The following is a 25,026-nucleotide window of genomic DNA, read 5'->3' on the forward strand; positions in this document are numbered from 1 at the left end:
GCAGTGTACACCCAGCACCTTACATGTGTCTACCTACAACTTAGGATTGACGTCACTACTGGTAGAACTATTTGTCCTCCCAGTAAGGGGCAAGGTTGGTGAACTCACTCCTCTCCAGACACCAGAGAATCCACAGAGGAGATCAAAATTGAAAGCCAGTCTTCAGATTTTACCCCCATAGGCCACAGCCACCTTGAGGAAGAAGGGCATGAAGGTGAAAGAGGGATGAAATATCTGGATGGGGCCAGGGATGAGGAGATGGCAGTGGGCTGTCCCATTTGTCCCACCCCAAGATCTCGGCTACTTTTGAGCCAATTGGCAGTGTGGCACTCACCTTGTTGCCTTTGGGGCCAGGTGCCCCAGGAATCCCCTGTAGGACAAGGAAAACAAATCAGAAGAGAGGATCTTGCTTTGCAAGGCCTCCACACTCTCCTGTCTCACTCAGTGCTCCAGAAGGGTAAAGGCAAATCCAGCCCTGGCACCAGGTTCAACCTCCCTCCAGCTCCCAGCTAGGGCCAAGCAGCCCTTTCTGCATGCAGAAGCACAAAGCAGAAGAGGTGAAGAGACCTGGCTCAGGGCTGCTGGTGGGAACCCACAGAGAGAGAGAGACAAATACTGCTGTTAAGATCCCTTCCCCAGCGACTTTCTCTCCTTCCACCTGCAGCTCCAGACTGAACCTTCTCATCTTTGACTCCCAGCTAGCCCCTCCCCTCCCCTCCCTCCGGGATTGGGACTCCTTGCAGTTTGAGTTCAGCAATGCTCCCAGGAGATGTTTCTTTCACCCCCAAAGAAGGACCATAACATGAGGGAAATATTACCATCATTCTGCAGCTCAAATGACACAGGAATGATGTGTAAGTCACCTCTTTTCCTGGGAATCCCGCTGGTCCAGCTGGCCCAGTGAATCCATTTCGTCCTCTCTTACCATGCTCCCCCTTCAAAACAAAATTCTTCAAGGAGGAAAACATCATCATGGAAAGTCCCTGTTTTCCTCCAGCTAGCTAGAAAGCAGGAGTCTGTGTCCCTGCATGTTCCCTGGACCAGCAGCAAATCAGAGGAATAACTTACAAAAATGCTGTGATATCAGGTACAGCAAGCTCTGGAATGCAACCACTGGGATGCTCCCCATGTAGACCTCTTTCTCCTTGAAGACAGAGTGCAAAATGTGGCTCTATTTTGCCGATGTGAAGGATACAACCACTGCCCTTGCCTGCCCTCCCAGGGCAGAAAAGCAGCTGGTCTGCTTAAGGCTTAGAGAAGGGACTACAGGTCCCTCAGAGGGAAGGGTAGCCCTGGATTTTGCTGCCATTGATGCTCCAGATGTCTTACAGACCCCCAGGACAGGAGTGTGGCTTTAAACCTCTCTTCAGGTTCCCACTATCACAGACTCTCAGGGACACCCTATGTTTACACATGTTGCAGTCCGACAGCGGGAATAACCCACTGCTCCCTCCCTCCCCAGGGCCCTCACTCCTTGCTAACGGTCCCTTTGCTGCACAGCTGCCACTTTTCCTCTCAGTCACTTCATTGAGTCACATAACTAAGCTGAAATAGAGAACAACTAGTCCCCACCTTGCTTGTCTCTCCTCAGCTTTCTTCTTGAACTTGAAGGAGCCCCCCTTTACTAAGCCTTTCCTGTTTTTTCTCCAACTGTATCAGCTGGTCTAATAAATGCTGTTACCTCTCCTTTCACAACCAGGCTTTGTACCTGCTTCCCTTCACTGAATATGTATACGGGCCTGGAGTCTAGAGACCTAGGTGACGGTTTGAACTGCAGTAGGTCTACATCCATCGTAGACAGTCTCAGTAGGACTGTCATTATTCTTGCATTGAAGTGGTCAACACAATGCAGCACAGTCTCCTCTCACCATGCACCACTTACCTTCTGTCCTGGCTGTCCAGGCAGGCCTGGTGTCCCTCTCTCCCCCTGTGATCCAGGGATCCCAGGGTTACCACGAATGCCTTGGATGCCCTGTGCTCCTGGAGGCCCTGGTGCTCCTGGCTCACCCTGTTGCCAAAGAATCACATGAACTGTCCATGAAAACACAATGGATCTTCCATCTCTGTTCTGTCTTGATTTTTTTTTCCATGCAAGGTTTCATAGGTCTGCACCTTAGGAGGTCTAAGTCAGGAATGCACTTGCTCTAAGCTCATCCCATATTCATCCTGCATCTTCTGTACTGGGAAGAGATCAGCAGCTCTGGGGAGCAGTGTAGATCTTAGGCTGGATTAACTGCTCCCAGAAGGAGCCATTGGTCCTGTAGGAAGCCTGGGATGTCTCTGTGAATGTACATGACCTGTACACTGACGTGCAGCCGCCTCCTCTTGCCCAGCCCCAAAGAAGGGATCCTAGAGCTGGAGAAGAAGGGGCTATACCATTGCTTGCTAAGTGTGGATCCCTTACCTGCAGACCCACAGAGCTCTGCGGTGGATTCAAACTCTGCTTGCTGCAATGTCTGAAGGGATCTCAGAAGCACATCTCTCCCAAGACCACAATTCCCCTGCTTTTTTCAACACCCATGTTTATCCCCTGGATCCAAAGGAAACATCTGCTCTAAAACGACCCATTGCAGGACACAGAGAACTTCCTCTGTCCCAGACCCATGTGGTTTGGCATGTGATGGTGTTCCTGCTTTCCCAGGTTGGGACTGGTTTCTGTGACTTACCTTTTCAGTCCCAGCCAGCTCTGTGCTCCCCTCCTGCCCAGTGGCGGAAGGATCAGCAAGGTTTACAAAGACCCAGAAAAACCAAGTGAAAAGTCATCTAAACAAAAGATTTACCTTATACCCAGGGGGCCCAGCCTGACCAATGGGGCCTCTGAACCCAATTCCTGGTTCGCCCTGCAAAGAAAAGAAGATCAGGAAAAAGCAAGCTCACTCCTTCCACCATGACACCATCAAGTCAGACATGCTGCTGGTTAAACATCCAGCTGGACTTCCTTGGAGCTGATCATACATTGAGGGTATCTACAGAGCCCTCATTGACTATCATATCTCCTTTAGATGGTTAGAAGTTTTATCTGATCTTCTCCTGGAGAGGCAAAGCTACTGAGAACATTCAAACAGCTATAGACAAGAGGTAGTAGCTGAGTTGCAGGAATATTACAGAATACAGTGTCAGAGGACTCCAAGTGAGACTCGTATCTTCTAAAATTATTCATTAGAAGGCAGGTGTCCTGTCTGTGTGAGTCATCTGGAGTCCATCTCCAATCAACAAAGACTCTGGCTCCCCTAGCGAGTGACCTGTACCAGCCACACTGAGCCCATACCTCAGGATGAAAGGTTACCTCACTGAGGTGGTTAAATTAGATATAGGAAAAGGAGAAAAGCCGTGGAGGGAGAGCAGAAGACAAGTTCTCACAGTGTAAGAAGAGACATCCCTGACCATGGCGCTAAAGTTGTTCTTTACCTTCTGCCCATTTTCACCTCTGTCTCCTTTGGTTCCCTATGAAATGAAAAGAGAGTTACCAAGTCTGTGATTCCTCCTGGGAAGGGAGGTCATACGAAAAATAACTTCAGTACACCCCTGAACAAGAACAAAGGTTTCTTGTCATGATCATAACCTAGGGCAGAGTGAGGCAGCTGGCAGCTCAAGGATGCCTCTGGCCTCCCTCTCTTGCCTGCTTCACAGAGGAGGTGGGAGCAGCTGTGTGTGACCAGGGAAGAGCCAAATGCCCTAATGCCCTAATGTGAAGGAGACAGGGCTGATATAGGGTCCAAATGGGGGTGAGGTGTGGAGTTTTCTCTTTCCTATGGCAGTCCCAAATACTGGATTTGGGCCACTTAGCTTATAATACCATCCTGCTCTAGCTGCTGTCCCAATTCCACAGCTCACCTTTTCTCCAGGTTCTCCCATCTCTCCAGGCTGCCCCTGCAAGACAAAAACATCCCATCTTCCAGCCACTTCTTCTCCTTTCTCTCTCTCATTCTTTCCCACATGCACGTGTTCTCAGGATGCTGCAGTACACAGGCATTTAAATGCAGCATAACCCATGGAAACTATACCCTCTCCACTGGGCTATGCTTTGTCTGCCTTTCGCCTGTAAATATGGATTATCCTTTTTCTTACTAGTGCTGCAGGACCCTCACTCTTCAATTCCAGTCTACATCAGCACAGTCTCCCCTGGATCTGCTCCCTGAATGTCTACCCCATCAGCCTGTCCTCAGCTGTTTCTCCTCTTCCAGACCTTCTTAGCACTGATCTGTAGTCTGAAATAGCTTGTGTTGATGATTCATCTGTCTTATATTTGCATATATGCATGCTCCCTTCTCCTTCTTGTAACCATCAGTGCCCAACTGCTGCAGGAGGAACATGACAGTGAGGGTAATGAGTTGTCCTCTCATAGCCTCACTCTCTGAACCTGCTGATGGGGCTGTTGGAGATGATTTAGGTGTCAGCAGGACTTGTAGACTAGCTCTGCCCAGCTTCTCAACAAATCTCATTTCACCTTCCCTGACTTGGCACCAGCAAGTGACTTATTGCCTGCATGTGTAATTGCACAGCAACACAGCAGGCTTCTCCGCGTATCAACTTCTCAGGCCGGAAAAGCAGTGTGTGAACAGTGCTTGTCCAAACCCACTGTAGTACATGGAGCGATAACTACCTTTTCTCCTTTGTCTCCACGGGTTCCTTGAGCTCCCATCTCTCTCTGGAAGACATCAAGAAGCTCCTTCAGTTGCAGGCATGCATTTATAGGGGAGTCTGCAAGGAATTTCCTCAGCCCTCTTGGGACCAAGCTGGTGCTGCTTTTGTTCCTGCACCACCTTTTGGCAAACATTTGTTTGTGGAGTGCCCACTCCTCTTCATCACTTGCATTTGCAAACCGGATCATGACTGTACCTGACCTTATCTCTCTTACTCTAAACAGTGGAAATGCACAGATAGAAAACCTAAATTGTGGAGTAAGGATCAGATATGAATGGTAAGATGAGGGGGTCTCTGTCCCAGCACATTGTAGATGCTAAAAAGTAACATGAGTTTGAGGGAGACTGGGGAAGTTCACAGAGGAGAAATCTACTGAGGATCACCCTATTACTGGCCACCAAACAGTCATGATGGTTGACTACCACCTTTTCCACACAGTGGCCCAGCCAATTTTTATTCTTTATTGCTGAGCCTCTGCATGAGACTGGCCTGGGAGATGGATCAAAAGCCTAAGTGCCACTGTGAGAGCTGGTAAGGGAGGCTGGCTTGTATTTTGACAAAGTGTTCCCACCTCCATTTCTGATGTTTAAACTCTTTTTCCTATATCTCTGTACTAAAATGTTATATAAAGACCCTAACCTTTTGGCTGTGTGAGGGTAGGTCCACTGGGTCTGTTTCCTGTAAGAAAAAAATTCACATGCAGAATCCAGCTGGGATGCTGAGCAGCAGCAGGAAAACTCAGCTGCATCCTAGGCGGACAGGGCTGTAGCGAGAGGAGCTCTGTGACAGGTACCTTAATCCTCCTGGAGCGCTGAGGGCCTGGGTATGTCTTGAATAGGAAAAAAAGAGGAAGGTTTGAGAACAACTGAAGAAATGTTTCATCCCTGAGCCACAGAAAAAGTCTTTCGGAGCAGCGAGATGTTGCACAGCAGCAATGCCCTGACACCCGTCTTAATTCTGACCCTCTCGGGGCGGCAATGAGAAAAGAAGGTGCATTTTCTCGTACCATGTACAAATTCACCTAAGTGCTGCAATCCTTGCTGTCCATCAGGACCTTCCTTATGGCCAAATGCAGGGCCGTTAGAAGGAATTCATTCAAACATAGAAGAAATCTGCTATGCAGAATTTCTCATTCATAACTTGTGGAAATCAGTCTTTCTGTCTTACGTTTTGCAAAAAAAAAAATCAAATCTTTGCACAGTCAGTTTCTGGGAAATTGCGTTAAAGCAGGCAATATAATTGTGCAGACATGTAATACATGTTCATGTTTATAATCACACAAACACACATATTTATAAATATATACACGGATATATTTATAAACATATGCACATCCATACAAATATATTCTAAATTCTTAGGACACAAGAAAGCAGTGTTGCTGCTTTCTCCATGAATCGGGTTATTATGTTCCCTCATGGATTAAGTTTGATTTTCCTCACTTCTGTTTTCTAAGTAGCATGTGTTTCCCTTGCCAAACACAGGGAGAACAGTCTGCTCTCCCAAGAAATATGGCTTTGCCTGCAGCTGCTTCTTGCTTTATTTGTTAATATTTACTGCTAACCTTTTACCCCCCTCTAGATTCATCATGGCTTCGAACAAGAGAGAAGCAGCAAGTGTTTCCCTTGCATCCATGTGCCTGAAGACCCCCTTGATGTGCAGTCTTCACTCACCGCGTATCCAGATGGGGGGTTTTGACCTCCTGGCGCACCAGGGGAATGAACCTGCAACAGAGCCGACAAGGACTGATCACCTCTCCCTTCTGCATCACGCCGATGGCTCTGCTCTTGCACGGACCCAGCTGAAGCCGCAGCAGGGAGCAGGGTCTTTACCGTGTGCTTCTCATGCTCTGCAGATCTCCTGGCTCTAACACGTGTCGGTAATGCAAAACCATCATCCCCGGAATTTGCATTTTCCTGCATGAAAGAGAAACAGCATCCACCTGAGCACCTAATATTATTTATACAGCACCGCACAATTGACTTATCACTATTGCAAAGAAATTAGACACACCTAAAATGTTACAATTTTGAATTCCAAATGCACCCCGGAGCCCTCGTGGCATGCACAGCTGGATGACAACTGCTGCGCTGTCACACACTCGAACCACCCGCCGGAGCTTGCAGCAGCCACGTCCGGGTAACGCTCCCGGGATGTGTTTAATGCACCCAGTATATCTGATAGGAATCACTCAACTACTAACGACTGATCGCTTTGCAGGTTAGTCTTCCACTTGCCGACGTTTGCAGTGCTCATATTTTGGGGAAGTACATACTTTAGGCATAGAGTAAAGCTTGCACTAATAGCTACTGATCTGGATGATAAATTGCTTATCCTTTTCTATATTAGCAACAGGTAACTATCTACTTGCTGTTTTAAAAATGTTAATATTCCTAGCTATTGGCTATTAAAGAGATATCTCATATACAGCAATTACTCCCTGAACCACACAGTGGAGGCACTGCAGTGTGGCTTTCGGGAAGGCTTTAAGAGGAAAGCAAGAAAGTAGAGTGATTTATCACAAAAGCAAGTTGGGCAGCTGCTTGCACTTGAACCTCAGCCTGGAGACCTGCCAGGACCACACTTACAAGCACATGAAGGACAGGAAAAAAACAGAATAGGGTGCAGTTATTTAGCACTATTCCCACTTCTGTTTTCTTTCTTTTTTCTTTTTTTTTTAAAGAAACAAAGTTCTGAATTCACTTCATTTTTTTTCTAGAAGTAATGGGCAAGACATTTAGAGGGTTAAATTTAAGGGAAGGTAAATCCTCAGCAAAGTGCTTTCAAGAAAAGCTGGTTAGTCCAGCCTTAGGTGTTCGTCTGGGAGGTTTGCAGGGATGCTGGGGTGCTCAGTAAGTCCAGACTTCAGACGTGACTCTGCCTGGGCTTGCAGAGGAATAAAGGTGGAAGCTGCCTGCACCCAGGGCATGTTTCCCAGTATATCCTGGATCCCAAGATTTTTGAGGCTGCTCGTCCTTGACAGGTCTCTTGGTGAACACACCTGCAAGCAGAGACTATGGGGAGTCCTGTTTCGATGGATTTAAGTAGCTTGATGACAGTTTCACCTAGTGTGTAATAAATCTGGAAAGTTTCTGACTCACCAAAGTTTGTAAAGAAAAAAAGAATTGATTTTGGTCTAGTTAAAATTGAAGCTCTTCATGAAACATGGCAAGGAGAGAGTCAGGAGGAATGAAAGCAAGACCAAAGAAGTGCTGGCATGGATCGCCCAGGGAAGCTGTGAAGTGCCCATCTCGGGTGTTTTTTGGGGGGACAGGCTGGAGAAATGTCTCTCAGGTTTAGGTAGAGATGATTTGGGTGGACTGGAGGATACCGTGTGATCTGTGCTACGTTCCTGCGTGGAGGAGCGGTCCAGGCCGCCTCTGCCCCGTGCTGGATCGCAGCTTACCCGCATGCAGACGGAGTGCAAAATGCTGCTGCGCCTTGCACAAGCAGCACTTGCTGTACGATTTGCACACGTGCAAATACCTTCCCAAAGAAAAGGCAGCAGCGAGGCAAGCCCACGGGTTGCCAAGACCTCTCTGAGGTTTTGCATGGCGACTCGTACGCATTCACTCTCATAAAGCTCCCATTTACTGGGCGCGTGGGAAATTGCTGGAGGGTAATAACTCTCCTTCACTCTGCAATTCCTCCACAATTTCTGCAGTTTCCTGCTCCGAAGTGCTAGCAATGAGGCATCTTATAAAAAGTAGGAAGGCTGCTGCTTTCTAAAGCAACGACATACCGAGAGCAGATGGCAGTGTAAAGACAAAGGAAAAAAGAGAGAAAAGGACAAGGAAAAGAATGGATAAAATTAGGAAAAGAAAGAGAAAAATGGAAGTAAAAGGGGAAGTAGGAAGTAGCTCTGAAAAGAAAGAGATACAGGAAAGAGAAAATAAGAAAAGGTCGAGCAGAAATTGGGTAGAAAAAATAAGTGACAAGGGGATCGTGCACATATACACAACCAGGAGGTTTATCTGAGCAAACTCTGAAAACAACTAAGTTCATCTCTGTTAAACCTCTCTGGAAAAATGAACTCAGAGTAAAGACGGTCTCAAATAATTCTTTTTTTTCCAAAACGTCCCACAGACTAGGAAGGAGATGGGGAAAAACAGAGCAAGAAAGGGGTCTTAAAGTTCACGAAAATCAATTTGAGCAAGCTTTAGGTATGAAATGTCAATGAATTAGTCAAAATGGCTTGAAGGGTCACATCACCTGGAATTAAAGTGGCCCTAATATGAACTGAGATGCCCGGGAGCAAAGCTGGGGCAGGAGGAAGAACCTCATGCTTTAATGCCTTGGGTGGCATTGCAGCTGTATCGGGATGGGCTGCTGGTTGCTGGTGCAGAGGCTGGAGATGGAGGAGGCAGGAGCCAGTGGGATAGGTCCATAACACCAAAGAATTGGCTTATTCATGGAGAGAGCAACTAGCTGTTGTTTCTTACACAGCTGCTTGCACCAGGCTCTTTCCTGACTGTCTCTTTATATCAGTTAATCTGCTTTCCCCATTAACACCTACCAGGCAGAAATTACACCTCTGAGATCAAACTCTTGGGCTATTACAGGCTGCCTCTCCCCAGAGCCTTGTGAACCTTTTAACAGGTAAAATTCATGATTACAGCTGCTGCTAATGGGAAAACAACTGGCTCTATTTTCTCTCCTTCTACGGCTCCCCTGCTGAGCTCAGATAGGATCCAGGAGCCACAATGCATCTGTGCAGCAAGGAAAGAGGAGGCTGCTCCACCTTCCCTGTTTTTCGACCACACATTTTCTTCTTCCTAAGGATGAAGGGGATTTGGTTGCATTGGTTACATTTGGTGCAACAGAGAGAATTGCCCTCGAGTGCATATTGTGCTGAGGGGTGAACAGGACTCCAGTGCTTTGAGGGCCCTTAATAACTTGTAGCAACTGTTTGGCTTTTGCAAACGATACTGCCTCTACCAGCATCATGATCACTGAACACAAGAGCAGCAAGAGTAGTGTCTAGCTGCCCATCTTTTCAGTGATTCTTTCCTTGATGGAAAATCCAATAATCATGGCCAACCAACTAAACATACCATCAGATAACAGCAATAACGCATGCAGTACTCCAGAGGGCCTTGGGGAACCAGCCCAAAGGGACAGGAGATCATCACCTATAAGACCAAAGTGCAAAACTTTGTCCCAGCTTCCTGTACACTGGTTCTGATAACTTAGGCATCATCAGATAGGGAGACAGAGAGAGACCTACTCATCCCAGCTTTCTACAGCGTGCTCCCAGGGTTAATCACATTGATCTCTAATTTCTCATTTGAATTGTAAGTTTTCAGTTTCTGTCCTCTGGCTCTTACTCTTCCTTTCACTGCAAGATTAAGGAGCCCTTTAACATTCTGTATTTCCTCCCTGAGAAAAGCTCTTCTGTGCAGAAATCAAGTCCTCTTGGTCATCCTTTAGTTGTGCTAAAAAGGCTGCGCTCTTTAGGTCTCTCATGATAAACGCAAATCAGTGCTGTGGCTTGGCTCTGCACCTTCCTTATCCTTATGGAAAAAAAGTGGCCTCCCAGGCAGGATACAGAAGTCTCCTTTTCATCCCTTGGGCTAGATGCAAGGATCAAATGAATTGCTTACACCTCTGATTATTCAGGACAGTCCTTTCTGCCAGAACCTCATAGCGGGAGCTGCTGACATTTAGCATGGCCACACAAACCCATTTCCTTTCCATTGCCATGGCATTATCCCCCTGCATCTAAGGATCTGGATTCATTTAGCTCCCTGACACTGAACAAACAGGGTTCATTCCCTTTCCACCAAGGAGGAAGGTGCTATGTCTGTTAAGAGAATTGATTTATTAAAACATTCTACATAAAGGTCCATGTGCAGCTGTGAAGTGTCCTCTTTAGGAGGAAGAACCTACATGGCTGTGGCCCACAATGTCAGATGGAGCCACAGAATCAGGACACCTGATTTCATGGCCTCCAGATGCAGCTCCCTAGAGACTGAGCTCTCTAGGTTGGGCCACCAAGAAGCTCTCCCCAACAGGGCAGACCTCAGCCAGGACTCTGCAGCCTAATCCCATGAGAAATGAGGAGCTTTGGGCTCCATCTTGTGTGTTTCCAAAGAGAAATCTCTCTCCAGCTCAAACATGCCTGGCAAATGAAAACTATACATCCCAGAAGAGAAAAATGCAGGAGTCAGCTGGAAACAGCCGCAGGCTCTCAGAGCTTGCAGCTCCCTGGACTGTGGTAGCATCTGATAGATGCTCTGTCCCCAAGCCATCGTCTCCAGTGCTTCAGTTTACATACCTACACGTGTGTGTATGTGCACACGCGTGTGTACGTGCATGTGCATGTGTGCTGGGAGCCCTCTTGTGGCTGCTGCAGCAAAGGTTGTTCCAGCTTCTCTCCATAATTCAGAGTGGTTTTAATTTGCAGGGAGACTGCTAAAGCAATGGGAACAGAAGCAAGTTTTTGGTGGTTTGCTCAAATTCGAATGAGATTTTCCCCTTGACAGGTTTCCCTGCTGTAAGCTACCCCTCCTATTGCTGTAACTGGAAGCAAACATCCAGGGGATTTTTCTGCTCAAAAATAGGATTCTCTTCTTCGCAAAAGCTCATCAGTACATAAACGTGTTAAAACAGCACTGAATAAATGCATTTGTCATCTCTTGTGCATTGCCTTGTTAGTGTGGGGTCTCACAGATGGGTTTGACTGTGCTTCCAGGGTTACAATGCTGCAAAAGCTGGAGGGTGCTGGGCCTGGTACACCGCAGTGGAGTGTGTTTTGGGCTCTCAGCATGCACAGCAGGACAGAAAAATGAGTGAAACAGGATGTTAGGGTTCAGACGATCAAATCACAGCAACATCCCAAGTTATTGGCCATCAGCTGAGCTGTGCTAGCTGCTGCTATCAGCCTGGGTGCACCCTCCTACTTTGCTGCAGAGGAAATAACATGACTTAGAGGGTACACGTTCACCTGCCAGCAGCTGTAAGAGCTGGAGGACACCTCTCTCTTCGCTACCACTCTTCAGATCAGAATTACAATAATGTAAACCACAGTAAATGATTGCACTGAGGTGAAGGGAAGGTGTAAGTGAAGTCACAGCAAGAGGTAGTTTTAGCTGAAAGAGTGCACAGCTGGATGGCTTCAACAAACCGCTCTAACTCTTTAAGGAGGCAAATGTCTCACAGACCTTAAGGAAAGATAGCTAAGGTAAGTCACCCCAGCTCATGTTTCCTCTGGGACAGTTACCTTGGCTCAGCTGACTTGCAAAGTCTTGTTAGGTCACAGTTTAGTCTTATGTGTGAGCCCTTAGAAAGGTGAAAGGCCCCAGATTCCTACTCAGACCCTAAACCCACAGGGCATGTGAGATGGTCATCACAGCCCCTTCTAGTCTATCACTTATCTCCACGTTGCTCTATCATCCAGCACTGCTGGGAAGGGCGTACATGGCTGGTTTCCTTCTTCTCTGGCTGTCCTTCCAGCTTCTCTTTCAAGGACTCAGGAAGCTCCATGGACTGGTTTCCTTGCAGATCATCTTCAGAGCGTAGTAGGGGCACAGCTGAGCTCTGCAGAAGATGATGTCCACTAATGAGTGACAGAAGAGGCTCACTGATTACCAGAGCAGAAGATGGAAAGCGAGACCTTTTCCTGGCTGACGCTGATTTATGCAGACACCGTGATTAGTCCCTTGTACTCTCTCTAACTTAGTTTTTCACTGTAATGAGACAGGGTCAAAACTCACAGAATTGCAAAGGTTTGTCCAATCAAGCTCTTGGAAATGTTATCCCTTTGCATCTATTATACTGACATATATGGAAACATAATTAAAAGTCACTGAACAGGCAGTTACATACATTGCTGATGGAAGTGTTTATTCCACTTGAGTCTCTCTCTTTCCTTCTCTCCTTAGACATTTTCTCTAAGAAGGACCCCCTCACTTTCTCAGAAGGGTTTCCCAGGGGCTGGTACCCTGGTTCAAAGCCACAAGCAGATGGACTCTGTGGAGACGAAAGTTAGTTACTGTTTTTCTGTTCATCCCCAACATACTGCTTTATCAACTCTGCTGTTTATTCAACAGCATGTTCAGAGTTGATTGGTACAAGACTGGAGAGCCAAGTTGCTAAGATCTTTCTTGCACATCACTTGGGAAGTGCTGACAAGGATGGGCTGGGGCAGAATGCAAGGGACTCGAAAGGGTCAGAGGACTGCTTGTGGACTCTGACACCCTTTGCTTCTAGTTCTCCAGCTGAAGCTCAGTCTAGACAGGCTGTTCCAGGTTAGCAGAGTGTATTTGCAATTGCTGAGCAGTGCTGGAGATCAGCACCTCAATAAGTCAGAAACCACCTTGGGAGACAAGGGTGAAATTACTCTTTCTGTCTTGAATTAATGGAATTAAATCTTCCTCTGGGGCTCCTTCCATTTAATCATTTCCAAATGCATTTATTTTTGGTTGCACACTACGAAACACCCAACCTTTCATTTATTGGGTGAGTCTCAACAGCTTTAGCTCCTTTCTCTAGTAATCCCATCTCCAGGTGCCTGGCTGAAGTCACAGTAGTGCAACAGTGTCTCCCCAGTCTTTCATGCCAGATTTAAGGAATCAGAGAAGAGCAATAGTGCTGTGATGAAAACAAAAGTGAGTTTAGTATTTTGTCATGGAGGCTAGAGTAAGGGGCCAAAGTTTTGCTTGTTCTCATATGCACCCCAAAGAGTGCTCCTTGCTCCAGTGCTCCTTTCTTACTGGGGTTGGGCCCCATCCCTCAAATGTTTAACCCCAGGGTTACTTGTGAAAGTAAATCATGGACAAGATGTACAGTGTGATGGCATTTCTCACCCTGTCTGTTCACTCACCTCCATCTCTCTCATTGCTGGCTGTCCTTTTAGATGCCCCAGTGCCTCCTGAAACTCAGGGGTTACAGTCTGAGCAACCTCTTGCTGCTCTGAGGAAAGCCTGTCTTGGCTGCTTTGCAGCTGGGCTCCATTCAGAGGACCTGGGCTCTCCCTCAGATCTCTCCAAGCAGGACTCCTCAAGTTCATGGTGACAACTGGCACCATGTGGTCACTCGAATTGAGACTGATGGCACCATCAGCCATGGGTGCACCATCAGCTGTGGTTTTCTTCTGTTCTGTCCCAGCCTAGCAAACCAGTGGGATGGAGAAAGAAGAATGAAGAAGCGCAGCTGAAACTGAAGTCTACAACTGGCACACTATTCTTGAGCTTTGGCATGTTAGAAGTTGCCTCTCCACTTGCTGCTTTCAAACCAACTGTAGTCAAGGACTTAAGGACCTCAGAGGCAGGAGTTAGCCTCTCCCCAGTCTGCTCTTGGTGAATTGGTCAAGCCATCTAAGCTCACTGCAACCTCATGGTCAAGGTGATAGAGACAGTGACTACAGCTATGAAGCACCCTGACCCACAAGGATGAACAAAACTGTTACTGTTATAACGCTGCGCTGATATCTGCAAAGCTGTGTCTCCTGGAGAATGTCTGTATATTTAGCACACAGTAAGGCCAAGTTTTCCTGACGCTGTCCCTAATAAGCCCGACAGAGCCAGCTTTTGTGTCTTTATACCCCAAACCCTACCATTGCTGGTTCCAGAGGTTGCTTGCACATGTCCACTTGGGGTCCCTCGAGCCCTCTGGTAAAAACACATCTACTGAGGTTTATGCAGCTCTCGTGCCCCTCTCCACCCTCTAGGCTCCTAAAATGCTATCATCCGGGTAGCAGCAATCGAGAAAAGCTACATTTCATCTGAAACAACAGTAGGAACCTGGAGCAGGGCAGGGATGAGTCTGCCTAACCCTGTGTAAGTGCCTGAGCAACTGGGCCATCACTGAAGCAATCACAGATGATTAAAAAAAAGTCTTCAGCACCTGGCTCCAAAAACCCACATAGCTCTTGTGCTCATTTCCTACCAATGACTAGGAAGGGTTTATGGACGGTGAGTCACTTCTTGGCTGCCACAAAGACAGAATGAGAAAAGCCTCGCCTCACATGCACTCTTCCCTGGACTATCCCTTCAGGACTATCAGGGTTATTTGTGTGGGTAACTTAAGATCCATGACTACTACAGCAGCTATGAGACATGACCTGGATACAGCCCTCTGACTTTATTTCCAGAGGTGTGTTGTACCACATAAGAACTTGGCTACAGCATAGAGATTAAGCCTTAACACCACTAATGAATTAATAATTCCCATAATTACAAACTATCTCTTACTTGCAATTGCAAAGGATGGTTGTGTCTAATTATCTCCAATAATTAGCCTGATTACTCAAGCAAATGAGGTCAGCGAGGTCACACTGTCTGCCAGTCACTCTCTTGGGTAATCTTAATCCAATCTGACAGGATTGGATCCACCCCTGCCTGTGTGGGAGAGACACACCTAGACAGCCGCCTTTAAGTGAGAAGTTGCAGAGCGAGTTCAGCAGTGGTCTAGCATATAACCAGCACAAGTATGGCTTGGAAACAGCTGCAGCCTGTGCTGATTTTTGCTCAATCAGTAAAATAGAAGATGAGGAGGAGCTGACACTGGGTGGAGAAGAAAGGAAGACGGGTATTAGCAGGAGGCCTCACTGGAGCGTGGCCTGGGAGCCCACAGGCATCAGAAGTGCAATCTTTTAACATTATTGCTGCAGTATACAAAATGGACAGGAGCACAGAGCCACACGAACTGGATTTCATTAGCTCTGCTGTTTGTTTTTACCTTGGTGAGTTGACCTCCAGATACCTGCACCCCAAACTGAACCTCCACAGCTAGACTTTGTGCTTCTTCATGAAGAACGAGACTCCCAGGAGTCACACATGTGACAAGCTGGATCCTTTCAGGTAGTTTATTTCTCCCTACTGCCCCTGGATATCCAGCATGCTCTGCCCCATTTGGTGGCCTTCCCCTCTCCCCAAAGGCAACTCTATCTCACTAGGGCCGTACACCTTAAGAGAAGGGTCAGTTCACCAGATGTCTGCCTACAAATGTCAAAGACTTCAGGATACACGCAGTTTTCCCATCTCAGGCTTTGCTTTCAGACCATTCTCAAGAGAATCTAAGATCATGTTTCATATGTCTCAGATTTCAGGTGTATTGATGCTGTCCCAGTTATATCACTGCCACTAAAAATCATGGAGGCATTCTGCAGGACAATTAGCATTTGGCAAGGAGTAAAAGCTGTGGACCAGCAGGTCCAAGGTACTGATGTTTCTTTCCAGTAGGGATAAACTGACATATCCCAAATCCTGTGTTCCTGAATCTAGAAGGATGAAATAGCCAGCAAGTGCTCACCACTTCCCAAAACAGTGGTCGCTTGATTCTTTCATTTCTCTAAACTCACTCTAAAGAAAGAGTGCCTTGCAATCCCATTAGCTCAGCCTATAGATCAAATATCTTGGTGTGAGCCGTTAGCATCCTCCAGCTCAAAACTGGTTATTACAGTGGCTGCAAGTCAATGTAACCTGCTTTTGGCACAGTTAATCCTGTAGTCTTCAATGATTCATTTACTTCGCTGTCTCCTCCTCCTCTCTCCTTCCCCTTCAGGTCTGCCTGCCCTGTGAGGAAGACACATACTCACGCTCTGGTCAGGGGCTTGCTTAGGCTTCTGCTTCCTCTTGGATGTCTTGCTTTTCCTGGAGCTTCCCAGCTGCTGGACCAGCCCTTCCAGCCCGTTCTGCAGGAGCGCATTGGTGAGGTCCTTCAGCAGCGCCAGCTGCAACCAGGGGAGACCATTCAAACAACAACCCACAGCCACCCTCCCACTCATGAGATAAATAAGTGTGAATGCAGCCACTCTGAGATGAAGGCCAACATGTGTCCAGTGCAACTTGCTGCTGTCTCACAGATCACCTGGTTAATTGAGACACCTTGACAGTCAATGGCTGGTTTGAATACAGGCATCTACAGTTTAGGTGTCCAGGTGTTATTCATTTTTATAATGAATAGAGAGCTGATCAACAGTGTTTATGCTGTGACTTTCCCCACTATGCATAGAAAACCCTACATTTGGTCAGATCAGTCAGTCCCCAGCCTCCCTTGGCCGGGTCTCCAATGCTTATAGAAATGAGCTGAGGGCAACGAGCCTCTGTAAGTGCCTGCATGGTAAATACTAAAACCTGAGACTCATCACATTCCCTGAGCCTGGTGGCAACCTTAGGAGTAGAGTGAAAGGCTCACCAGCCCAGCATCACTGTATCGCGTAATGCTTGCTCACTACTACTTGTGTTATGAGTTAAACAGCAACCCAAACTGGCCTTCATGCTGAACACTGCTCATATGTGTAACACAGCCAGCCCATTTCATGATAACTTTGCTCAGAGCTAGTTAGGGTTGCCATGGTGTTAGATGGATGTCTAATAGCGTGGGACATGCAAAGTTTGAGGTAGACATCATATGGAAAGCACATCTTCACACATGAGGCCCCCAGAGGCAAAAGTCTAGGCCAAATAATGCAGCCAGAGCACCCAGATGCCATGTAGGTCTCTTCCTAGTAGCTGTGTGGACACAGCGCTGACATATGGTCTGTATGAACCAGCTCAGCTGATAGCACCAAGCTCTGGATCCTAACTGCTAAGTCTTAGTTTTACATGAGCTTCAAAGCCACTGTCAACTCCATAAAGTACGAGCAGCAAAGCTGTCCAAGAAGGATTTAAATATTTATGATAAGCTGTAGAAGAAATGTAATAATGCTGCCCTCTCGTGAGTGTTAGTGTTGGACTGGAGGAGTAAACATCTTCTCCAGAAGGCCAGAAGGAGTAGATGGAAAAGCTTAATTATAGTTACCTTATCAATAGGAAGGTCAAAGAATTACCTACCTTGATACCATTTGCTTCGAAAAGCCTCTCCAGATCCTGCATGAAGAATAAAGAATAAGAAGATGAACTCAAGCATATGCCTTCAGAGCAGAGAAGTGTCCACTTCCGAGTCACAGCCTGATTCCATTGCCCTGGCAGTCCTTGGAAATGCTGCTGTTGCCTTGGAAATGGATCAGGCACTCAACCCTGTGCTGGTCTGCATGTGAGCACTCAGATGAGCTGTTTCCAGAGCAGCCATCTCATCGAGATTTTATCAGTGTTAACCAGAGGCCTAGGGAGGGATCCATTTCACATTTAAATCTGTGCTGGTCAGCCATGGTTCCCATGTCAGTGCAAGTACAGGGCACTTTCAGAGGATAATTTATCCCTCTTTGTTTTTAAAGGGGCCCAGGTTGACTAGTTCAGACTTAAATGTTGACCTCTTAGCTAGGTAACTGGAATACCAGCTCCCATTCATAACTGGGTAAGCACCAAATAGCATTTCTCTAAGTAGGGAGCATGGCAATACTTCTCCTCCTCTCTCCTCCACCTTGGGAAGCTGGCCCTGTGGAACCTGAGTCCTTCCAGGACATCGAAAGAGACACAGAAGACACCAAGGCCTTGGGCAGTGCCTAGAAATGGGCAGGAAGGTGGAGCAGGGAGCAGAGAGGTGACAGGCTCCTGTCTGCCCAGCCTGCTTAGAAAATAGAACATGTCTGAGGTGGGTTTCCAGGGTGTCCAAAACAAGAGCAATAACATACAAATGTGGCTGATGACCCGGCCTGAGGGCACGCACAGGCTCAGCTCCAGAGGCCTCCCCTATGCCATTGATGTGTTCCTTCTGCCATCCCTACCCCTGGACTGAAAGGGAGGTGGCTCCAACATTAATGTGCTCTAAACCTTTCATTTTATTTACCTTCATTTCCACTCCTTTGCCTGGTGGACCAGGATCTCCCTTCAAACAAACAAGAACAACTTGTTAATTAAGTCATTAGCCTGATGAACAGTAAGAAGAGGAGCTCTGAGGAAGGGTGAGGTATAGGACTGGCAGTCAGGGTTCATCTGTCCAGCCCTTACTTTGCTTCCACCTTGCTCTGTGACCCCGGACAAACCTCTACTGGCCAAAGGGAGGGAGTTAATCCCACCCTGTGGAGTGGGCTTCTTCAGTCCTCCACTGGCCACAGCCACTGGTTGCATTTCATATGGCAGGGCTGGACCAGAGCAGCAGCCATGAGCTTTGTCAAAGTGGCATTTGGACCAGAGTTTGCACCCTCACCTGGTTGTGGGGATGTGATTTTCTCCTGAGTTAGGAAGTGCTGCTAGGTTGCCAGCTTGAGCTATGTAATTCTGCAGTGAAAGTAGAGATAGAGACCAGACTCCTGATTTACTTGCGCAAAACCTGTTGAAAAAAATTCATCCAGCTCCTGGCTTATGATTTAGGTTGTATAAACGCAACCACAGGGTGATCTACCAGGTCGCATCAGCAACAGCTCTGGAGGCAAGCCTCACTGCCACGGAGTGACTGGGAACATGTCAGTCACCTCGCTGAAGCACTGGAAAAGCCCTGATTATCAGGATGCCTGGGTTCTCATTTTGACTTCACCCATCTCTGCTCTTCAGCCATGCACAAAGTGTAAAAAACAAAGTTTTCACAGTTGGCCAAAGATTCAGGGGTGCCCTATGTTTTCTAGTATGACTGAAAACTTTCACCCAGTGTCATGCCTCAGTTTTCCTCATATGTGGAAAGGGTCCTGGGTAACCCTCAACTGCCACCGTGCTGTCATCACCACAGAAGCCATGCAGAGGTGGCAACAAGACTGAGGACAGCCAGGGTGTTCTCATTGCTGGTGCTTCTTTCAGGAGGTGGCCATGATCCCAGTGGCCCTCTTTGCCACATGCAGTCCAGTTCATATATCTCCAGTGTCAAAGGGCTCCTAACTGCATGTCCTGTGGATGGGCTGTCTGTCTGTCCTTGTACAGCACAGCACAGCTCCCCAGGTGAGTGATTGAGGACAGCCATGGTGTATGAAATGCCACAAGAGCTACAGTCACTGCTGCCGGGAAGCTGAATTAGCAGCCAGGAAATCCAGCAGCAAGGTGAGGAACATCCAATGAGGCAAGAGGCTGAATTCCCTCTCTGACGGGCTTCATTTCACTGAAATCTGGGTTTCTGCACACAGATTCCGGTGGAATGAAGGGCATCAGAAAGGCACTGATGGCGACGGCTGCCAACGCATGCTCCAGGCAGGAGAGTGTGAGATGCTCCAAGGTGAATGAGCCATGTTACAAGGATGTGCTGCCTAGCCTGGGTACACCTGAGGTACAGCTTGTTTGCACCACCTCTATATGAGTCCTAGCCTTTGCAGAGGGTGCTGCAGTGCACAGTAGCCAGACTCGTCATTTCATTGGGGTTGGGGCTCTTCAGGAACAAGGTCCTTGGGGTGGGAGATCAGGGCTCCATACACCCATGCTGTGAATGGGGCATGGGTACACATAACTATTCCTATCTCCACCCTGCTCCTGGTAAATCCACATAAACTCTCCTTCATGATGAAGAAGATATTTGGCTCCTTGGTGTTTGTTCTTTGCTTATTTCCTACAGCCTTTTCCTTTTAGAAAGGTGGACATTGGTCTTATAGCACCGTTGGAGAAACTCAGTGCTCAGAGCAATACAGATCTCAGCACTGGACCATTTGGGAGGTGGATGAACAAGACTGGATCCTGTTCAGGTCAAGAGATCAATCTGCACCTGCTGCTGCAGCTTTCTGTAGCATTTTCTTCTCTGATAAGTGAAACAGTTGGTTCTAGCTCTAAAGATGCCTAGACAGGTGTGGTATGAGAAGCATTTTCTCCCTCCGTCCCTCTCTGATGTGCTGTGTACCTTGCAGGATGGGTGCAAAGGAAGGATACACCCCCAGAGTTTTAGGAACTTATTCTCTCTGGCTCCTGATCACCATCTTCCTGCCTAAATTTTATGCATCTACTTAAATTGAGATATAGGACTAGCATCACGGTGAACTCAAATTTACAAGCTCAGATCAGCAGCTTTGCTTTGAAAATCCTACCTTTGTGGGATATGAGAGATTTAAGATGGGTGCTCTTCCTTCTGGCCAGCTCAACATAGTGACACCAACACAAAGATGCCTCCACGCATTTGGGCACATACCTTTGGGCCTGGAGGACCTCTTTCACCTTTCAAGCCATCCTTCCCAGGATCTCCCTGTAAGTCAGCAGAAACATATTAGTTCCAGTTCTTCCCCTCTAAAATCCTCAGGGGAGATGCTGGTTTCATGATGCATTATAGTGTTTTCCATACACTGGCCCCAAGTTAACTTTCATTCTCTGTCCACAGGGATCAGCAACCTTTTCTCTTAACTATCTCGTTGATTCATGTAATTAAGTTAAACTTGGAGCAACTTTGCTCTTCACTTGAAATTTGCTGCTTCTACTTTGGACCTAAAGAAGGACTCACGTCTGAGAGCTTTTCTGTTTTTTTTCTTCCTCCAGCTACCTCCTCTGGGATAATAATTGGTGTCACCTCTCTTCATAAACCAGACTTTGCTTCAATTTCCCTGGCATGACATGCTGATAAAACAACACCATCAAGCCAGTAAATTTGGGGACTGAATGATTTGCGTGGGACATGGGGAGAGAATGGACTCCCAGTGATACTGCCTGCAGTTCTTGTTGTCTCATGGTCCATCATTTGCTTTGCCTGTGACCCAAGTTGGGCATCCCCTCACGAGTCCTGGGGGGAAATCAGAAAACCAAGCTCAGCTCTGCCTGCAGAGCACTCATCTAGATATATAGAGTATGCATCAGCCTTTCCTCCTGGTACAGCCAAATTTAGGCAGAAATTGATGCTGCGCCTGGTCTGACTCCTCCTTGGCTGGCTCATTTCCTCCCCTGTCCCCTGCTGTGTGTGTTGAGGTGGGGGGGGGGGGCTAATTAAATACATTCTTCATTTCATTGGGTTACTCTCTTTAGCAAAATGATTACCCAGTTTGCTCCATGACTCTGTTTCTCTTCCCAGACTGGGTCAGATCCTGTGCTGGATGTGGCACTGTGGTTCACATACAGCCAGGGATGAGTTTCTTTGCTGTTTACCTTGCCAAGCAAAGTGTGGTAAGGGGGAATAGGAGGGGACGAGGAGCTGCTCTGAGACTGATCATTACTTCTGTGTCTCCCAGACAGGATTTAGGTAGACTGGCATGCAGCCACCAGGGGTTCAGCAATATATTCAGTCATCTCTTTCACAGCGCTGAAAAAGGATGGACTAAATCCTTCTCTGCTGTTTTCTATTGCTGGCATTTCCATCTATGCTGAATCCATCCTACTGTGATCCATCTGAGTGCTGGTGCTAGTCAAAAGCTCCTTCAGACCTACCCACAAGCAGAGCTACTGCTATAATAAAGGAGCTACTGTAACAGCAATAGGCCTGCTGCTCTGGAAAAACTCACTGGAGTTATTCTAGCATCCAAATCATCTTATCCCCTTTCAGCAAAGCACTCAGGCTCACAGCGAACTGACATTTCTGAATGGATCTCACTGATTTCTGAGCTGAAATGTTCACTATGGTTTGCCCTGCAAAAAAACAAAGCTTTGGAAGGAGAACCGAAGTTCACTTTGCCCCAGCATCATTAACAGCAATGCCTTGCATTTAGAAGGTCCTTGCTGTTGGAGGTGATAATGGCAAAAATTTGCTTAAGAAACTTGGAAGTTTTGGGCTGTATTTGCAGACTTAGGCTTATAAAAGTAATGAAGTTTGGGCAGTGGCGTAAAGCTTGTTCAAAGCTTCTCATGATAGTTTTAATTCTTTGTGCTACAAAAATTACAACAAGCACAAAATAAGCACATATTCAGCTTCTACACAAAGTTTCTCCAGCAAGGAGGAAATCTTACCTTGTCACCTTTCAGGATGATAGTGTTCTCCAGAGAGGACACCTGCAAAAACAGACGAAAAGTAGCTCACAAAGTGGAGGGCAATGTCTTTGATATAAGCTCCCACCTATGTGTGCCTTTTATCCCACTTTTAGCCTTTACCCATGGGCACAGATTCAGCTGGTTTCGTTCAGATTAGCCAGCAATTTGAACTACTTTGGACCCAAAACGACAAAGAAACAGTGTGGCATTTTGCTCTCACCACTCAGAGAGGCAAGCTGGCTGCGGTGTTGATGTCTGGATATACATTTCCAATGAATTCTGCAAAATTTGACCCACCCTCTCAGAAGGAGCTGGGGTCATACAGACAACGTTTCCCAGCTGCTGAGAACATTGCTTGTGTCCCTCTCTACAACGGGCATTAAGGTGTTAGCAGAATGTTTTAGCAGCCAGTGGGCTAACTGCATGAGAGAGAATAAGCTATCCGAATCCAAAGGAGACCTGGCCAGGTGATGGTGTGAGATGGTTACGTATCAGCAGAGAATGATCTTGGCATATCCTGAAGCAGAAGTGCTCCTCTCAGCTTTGAAGGGCACAGAGGGTTTTCGGTGTTCCCACATAACACTCCCAAATATGCCAGTGTCAGAAGTGGAAAATACATGAGAGATGAGTGAACAGGGGCACCAGTAGATAACAAACAACAACAGAAAATGGAACTGGGACAACAAAATGGTGTGGGTTTCAAAGAGCACATGGCAGGTTGTATGTCAAAGTGCCTGTCTGCACATTAATGTACTGAAACACCTTCCTCATCTCCTAGATGACCTTTCAAGATTTCTTACGGCTCTACTGTCTATGATCATTGGTTTCTGTCTTAATCTTACTCATGTTGATGTTAGGCCTCTAGTCCAAAGGAAAACTCTGCAAAGGCACAGGAAAGTCCTGAGCATGAGTCATTCCACCTGTCTAAGCTCCTTTCCTAGGAGACATCCATCCATCTGCCATAGCTGTAGAAGGAGCCTGGATGACTTGATTAGACAATAGTCAGTGGGTTAAAGGTATCAGATAGGTTCATATTTATGCTTCACTCCCTTCTGTGTCACAGATTTCTTGCATCACCAGTAACAAGTCATTTGGGATGAGATTGATTTGACCACACACGTATATATCTGTAGAGGTACAGGCTGCATTTCTGTGCACCTTTGATAAGGCTAGGAGGGGAGCCCATGCCACAGTGCACGCTGTTGCAAGCAGTAAGTTCTGGCAATACCTCCTCAGTAGTACCCAGGACTCATGATAGATCTAAATGTACCCTTTCCTCCCAAAATATGTCAGTCAACAAAAGTGAACACCTTACTCACAATGCTTCCAGGAGTCCCAGGCAGCCCAGGCTTACCCTATGAAGATACAATGCCCCCATAAAAACGTGAATGGTGAAATTCAGCATTTTCATCCCCAAAACAGACTCATTCTCATGCAAGGTTATAAATGGGAGTGTGCAAACCTACAGATTCACCCTTGTCTCCCTTCTCTCCAGTGATTCCCTAGGAGATGGAAAGAGAGGCAAGATGAGAACAAGTCTTGGCAGGGGAGTGGGTCTCAGCAGTCTCCCCTCTTCTTGCCAGCTCAGCATCCTATGGACTAACAAGCCCTTCTTCAAGCAGCTGAACTAATGAGATCTGCATTTCAAAATCTCTCCTGTGGGTGAGTTCCTTGATATTTAATAAGGGTGAGATTATTAGCCTCTTTCTCAGGGAGTGGACTCATTAGGGAGTCACTCTCTCCTACTCAGCTGCTCATTTTCACGAAGTCTGTAGAAACACCACGTCTTTGGGACCTCTATTGCTCTGATAAATGTCGCTGATGTTAGCCAATGTTTTCCAAGGCTATTGGGGGAGATCAGACAGACATAGTATAAGTGCATCATTTCACTTTCTTCTTCACCAGGCTGACAAAACACAAGCATTTCTGTTTCAGTAATGTGGAGGTGAGGAAGTTTTGCACACTCAGAACCCCCCAAAGCACAGTCCTGCCATTTAACTTGTGCTTTGGTAATCAAACGGGAAGGGAGGAATACTTCTACAGAGTCTTTCAGAGATACCTCCTACCTAGCAGAGAGGGAAGGAGCTTTCTGTGCCTTGCGAATTGTAAAGGACAAGAACTACAATCCTTTCTTTGACTAACATTGCACTATCCCACATTCTCCCTCTCTTCACTGTTCCTTTAGTGACTGCCTTACATCCTTTCCAGGTTGTCCTGTATCTCCTTTTATCCCCTGCTCTCCAGGTCGTCCTGGGAGTCCTAGTGGTCCCTACAAAAATCATTCAGAGAAGCAATAAGAAATGGAGAGAAATGGAGCTCAAAAAAAAAAAAAAAAAAAAAAAAAAAAAGGCAGGAAAATCTCTAACCCATTCCTGATTTTTCATCAAAGAAAGAAATATTTGCACATGGAAATTTCTAAGTGTGGAACTCCTGCTGGGCTGAAAGCCCTGGAGAAGGAAGTCGTTTACTTTGCACAAAACAGCGAGTGGATAGGTATTGGCAGTGCAGTCTACCCCTGATGCTCTGCCACTAGCCTGGGTGGTCTGGTTCACACCTCAGGTGGAAGGAGCATCTTCAGACAAAAGCAATATCCAGGCCTGTCAAGCTTCCTGAGTCACCTGAGTCCAAGGCCAGGAAATCTCTGTGGGGAAAGGTGGCATTGCATTGCAGATGCTTGCTCTCATGGCCTGGACTGATACCAAAA

General features: G+C 46.9%; 1 protein-coding gene across 26 annotated transcripts in view; it reads right to left on the minus strand.

The window, feature by feature from the left end:
- Window positions 1-25,026, minus strand: part of LOC134142700 (collagen alpha-1(VII) chain-like) — a 131,067-nt gene that overhangs the window by 39,007 nt on the left and 67,034 nt on the right. For 19 of the 26 annotated variants that reach the window (XR_009958955.1, XR_009958957.1, XR_009958959.1 and 16 more), the window contains 21 exons: window positions 24,520-24,591; window positions 23,789-23,824; window positions 23,642-23,677; window positions 22,302-22,343; window positions 20,566-20,619; window positions 18,316-18,354; window positions 17,421-17,456; window positions 16,184-16,318; window positions 12,472-12,615; window positions 12,064-12,183; window positions 6,477-6,560; window positions 6,318-6,368; window positions 5,438-5,473; window positions 5,284-5,322; window positions 4,604-4,648; window positions 3,835-3,870; window positions 3,409-3,444; window positions 2,781-2,840; window positions 1,883-2,008; window positions 864-935; window positions 335-370 (listed from right to left, as the gene is read on the minus strand). Coding sequence is in view for 21 of the 26 variants with exons in the window: in XM_062580175.1 (XP_062436159.1) it covers window positions 335-370; window positions 864-935; window positions 1,883-2,008; window positions 2,781-2,840; window positions 3,409-3,444; window positions 3,835-3,870; window positions 4,604-4,648; window positions 5,284-5,322; window positions 5,438-5,473; window positions 6,318-6,368; window positions 6,477-6,560; window positions 12,064-12,183; window positions 12,472-12,615; window positions 16,184-16,318; window positions 17,421-17,456; window positions 18,316-18,354; window positions 20,566-20,619; window positions 22,302-22,343; window positions 23,642-23,677; window positions 23,789-23,824; window positions 24,520-24,591 (1,335 nt within the window). In the remaining 5 variants the exon portion in view is untranslated. The remainder of the gene's footprint in view (window positions 1-334; window positions 371-863; window positions 936-1,882; window positions 2,009-2,780; window positions 2,841-3,408; window positions 3,445-3,834; window positions 3,871-4,603; window positions 4,649-5,283; window positions 5,323-5,437; window positions 5,474-6,317; window positions 6,369-6,476; window positions 6,561-12,063; window positions 12,184-12,471; window positions 12,616-16,183; window positions 16,319-17,420; window positions 17,457-18,315; window positions 18,355-20,565; window positions 20,620-22,301; window positions 22,344-23,641; window positions 23,678-23,788; window positions 23,825-24,519; window positions 24,592-25,026) is intronic. The other 7 variants (XM_062580224.1, XM_062580183.1, XM_062580242.1 and 4 more) reach the window with 5 other exon arrangements.

The sequence above is a fragment of the Rhea pennata genome, chromosome 1 (assembly GCF_028389875.1).
Source record: "Rhea pennata isolate bPtePen1 chromosome 1, bPtePen1.pri, whole genome shotgun sequence".
Taxonomy (NCBI): domain Eukaryota; kingdom Metazoa; phylum Chordata; class Aves; order Rheiformes; family Rheidae; genus Rhea; species Rhea pennata.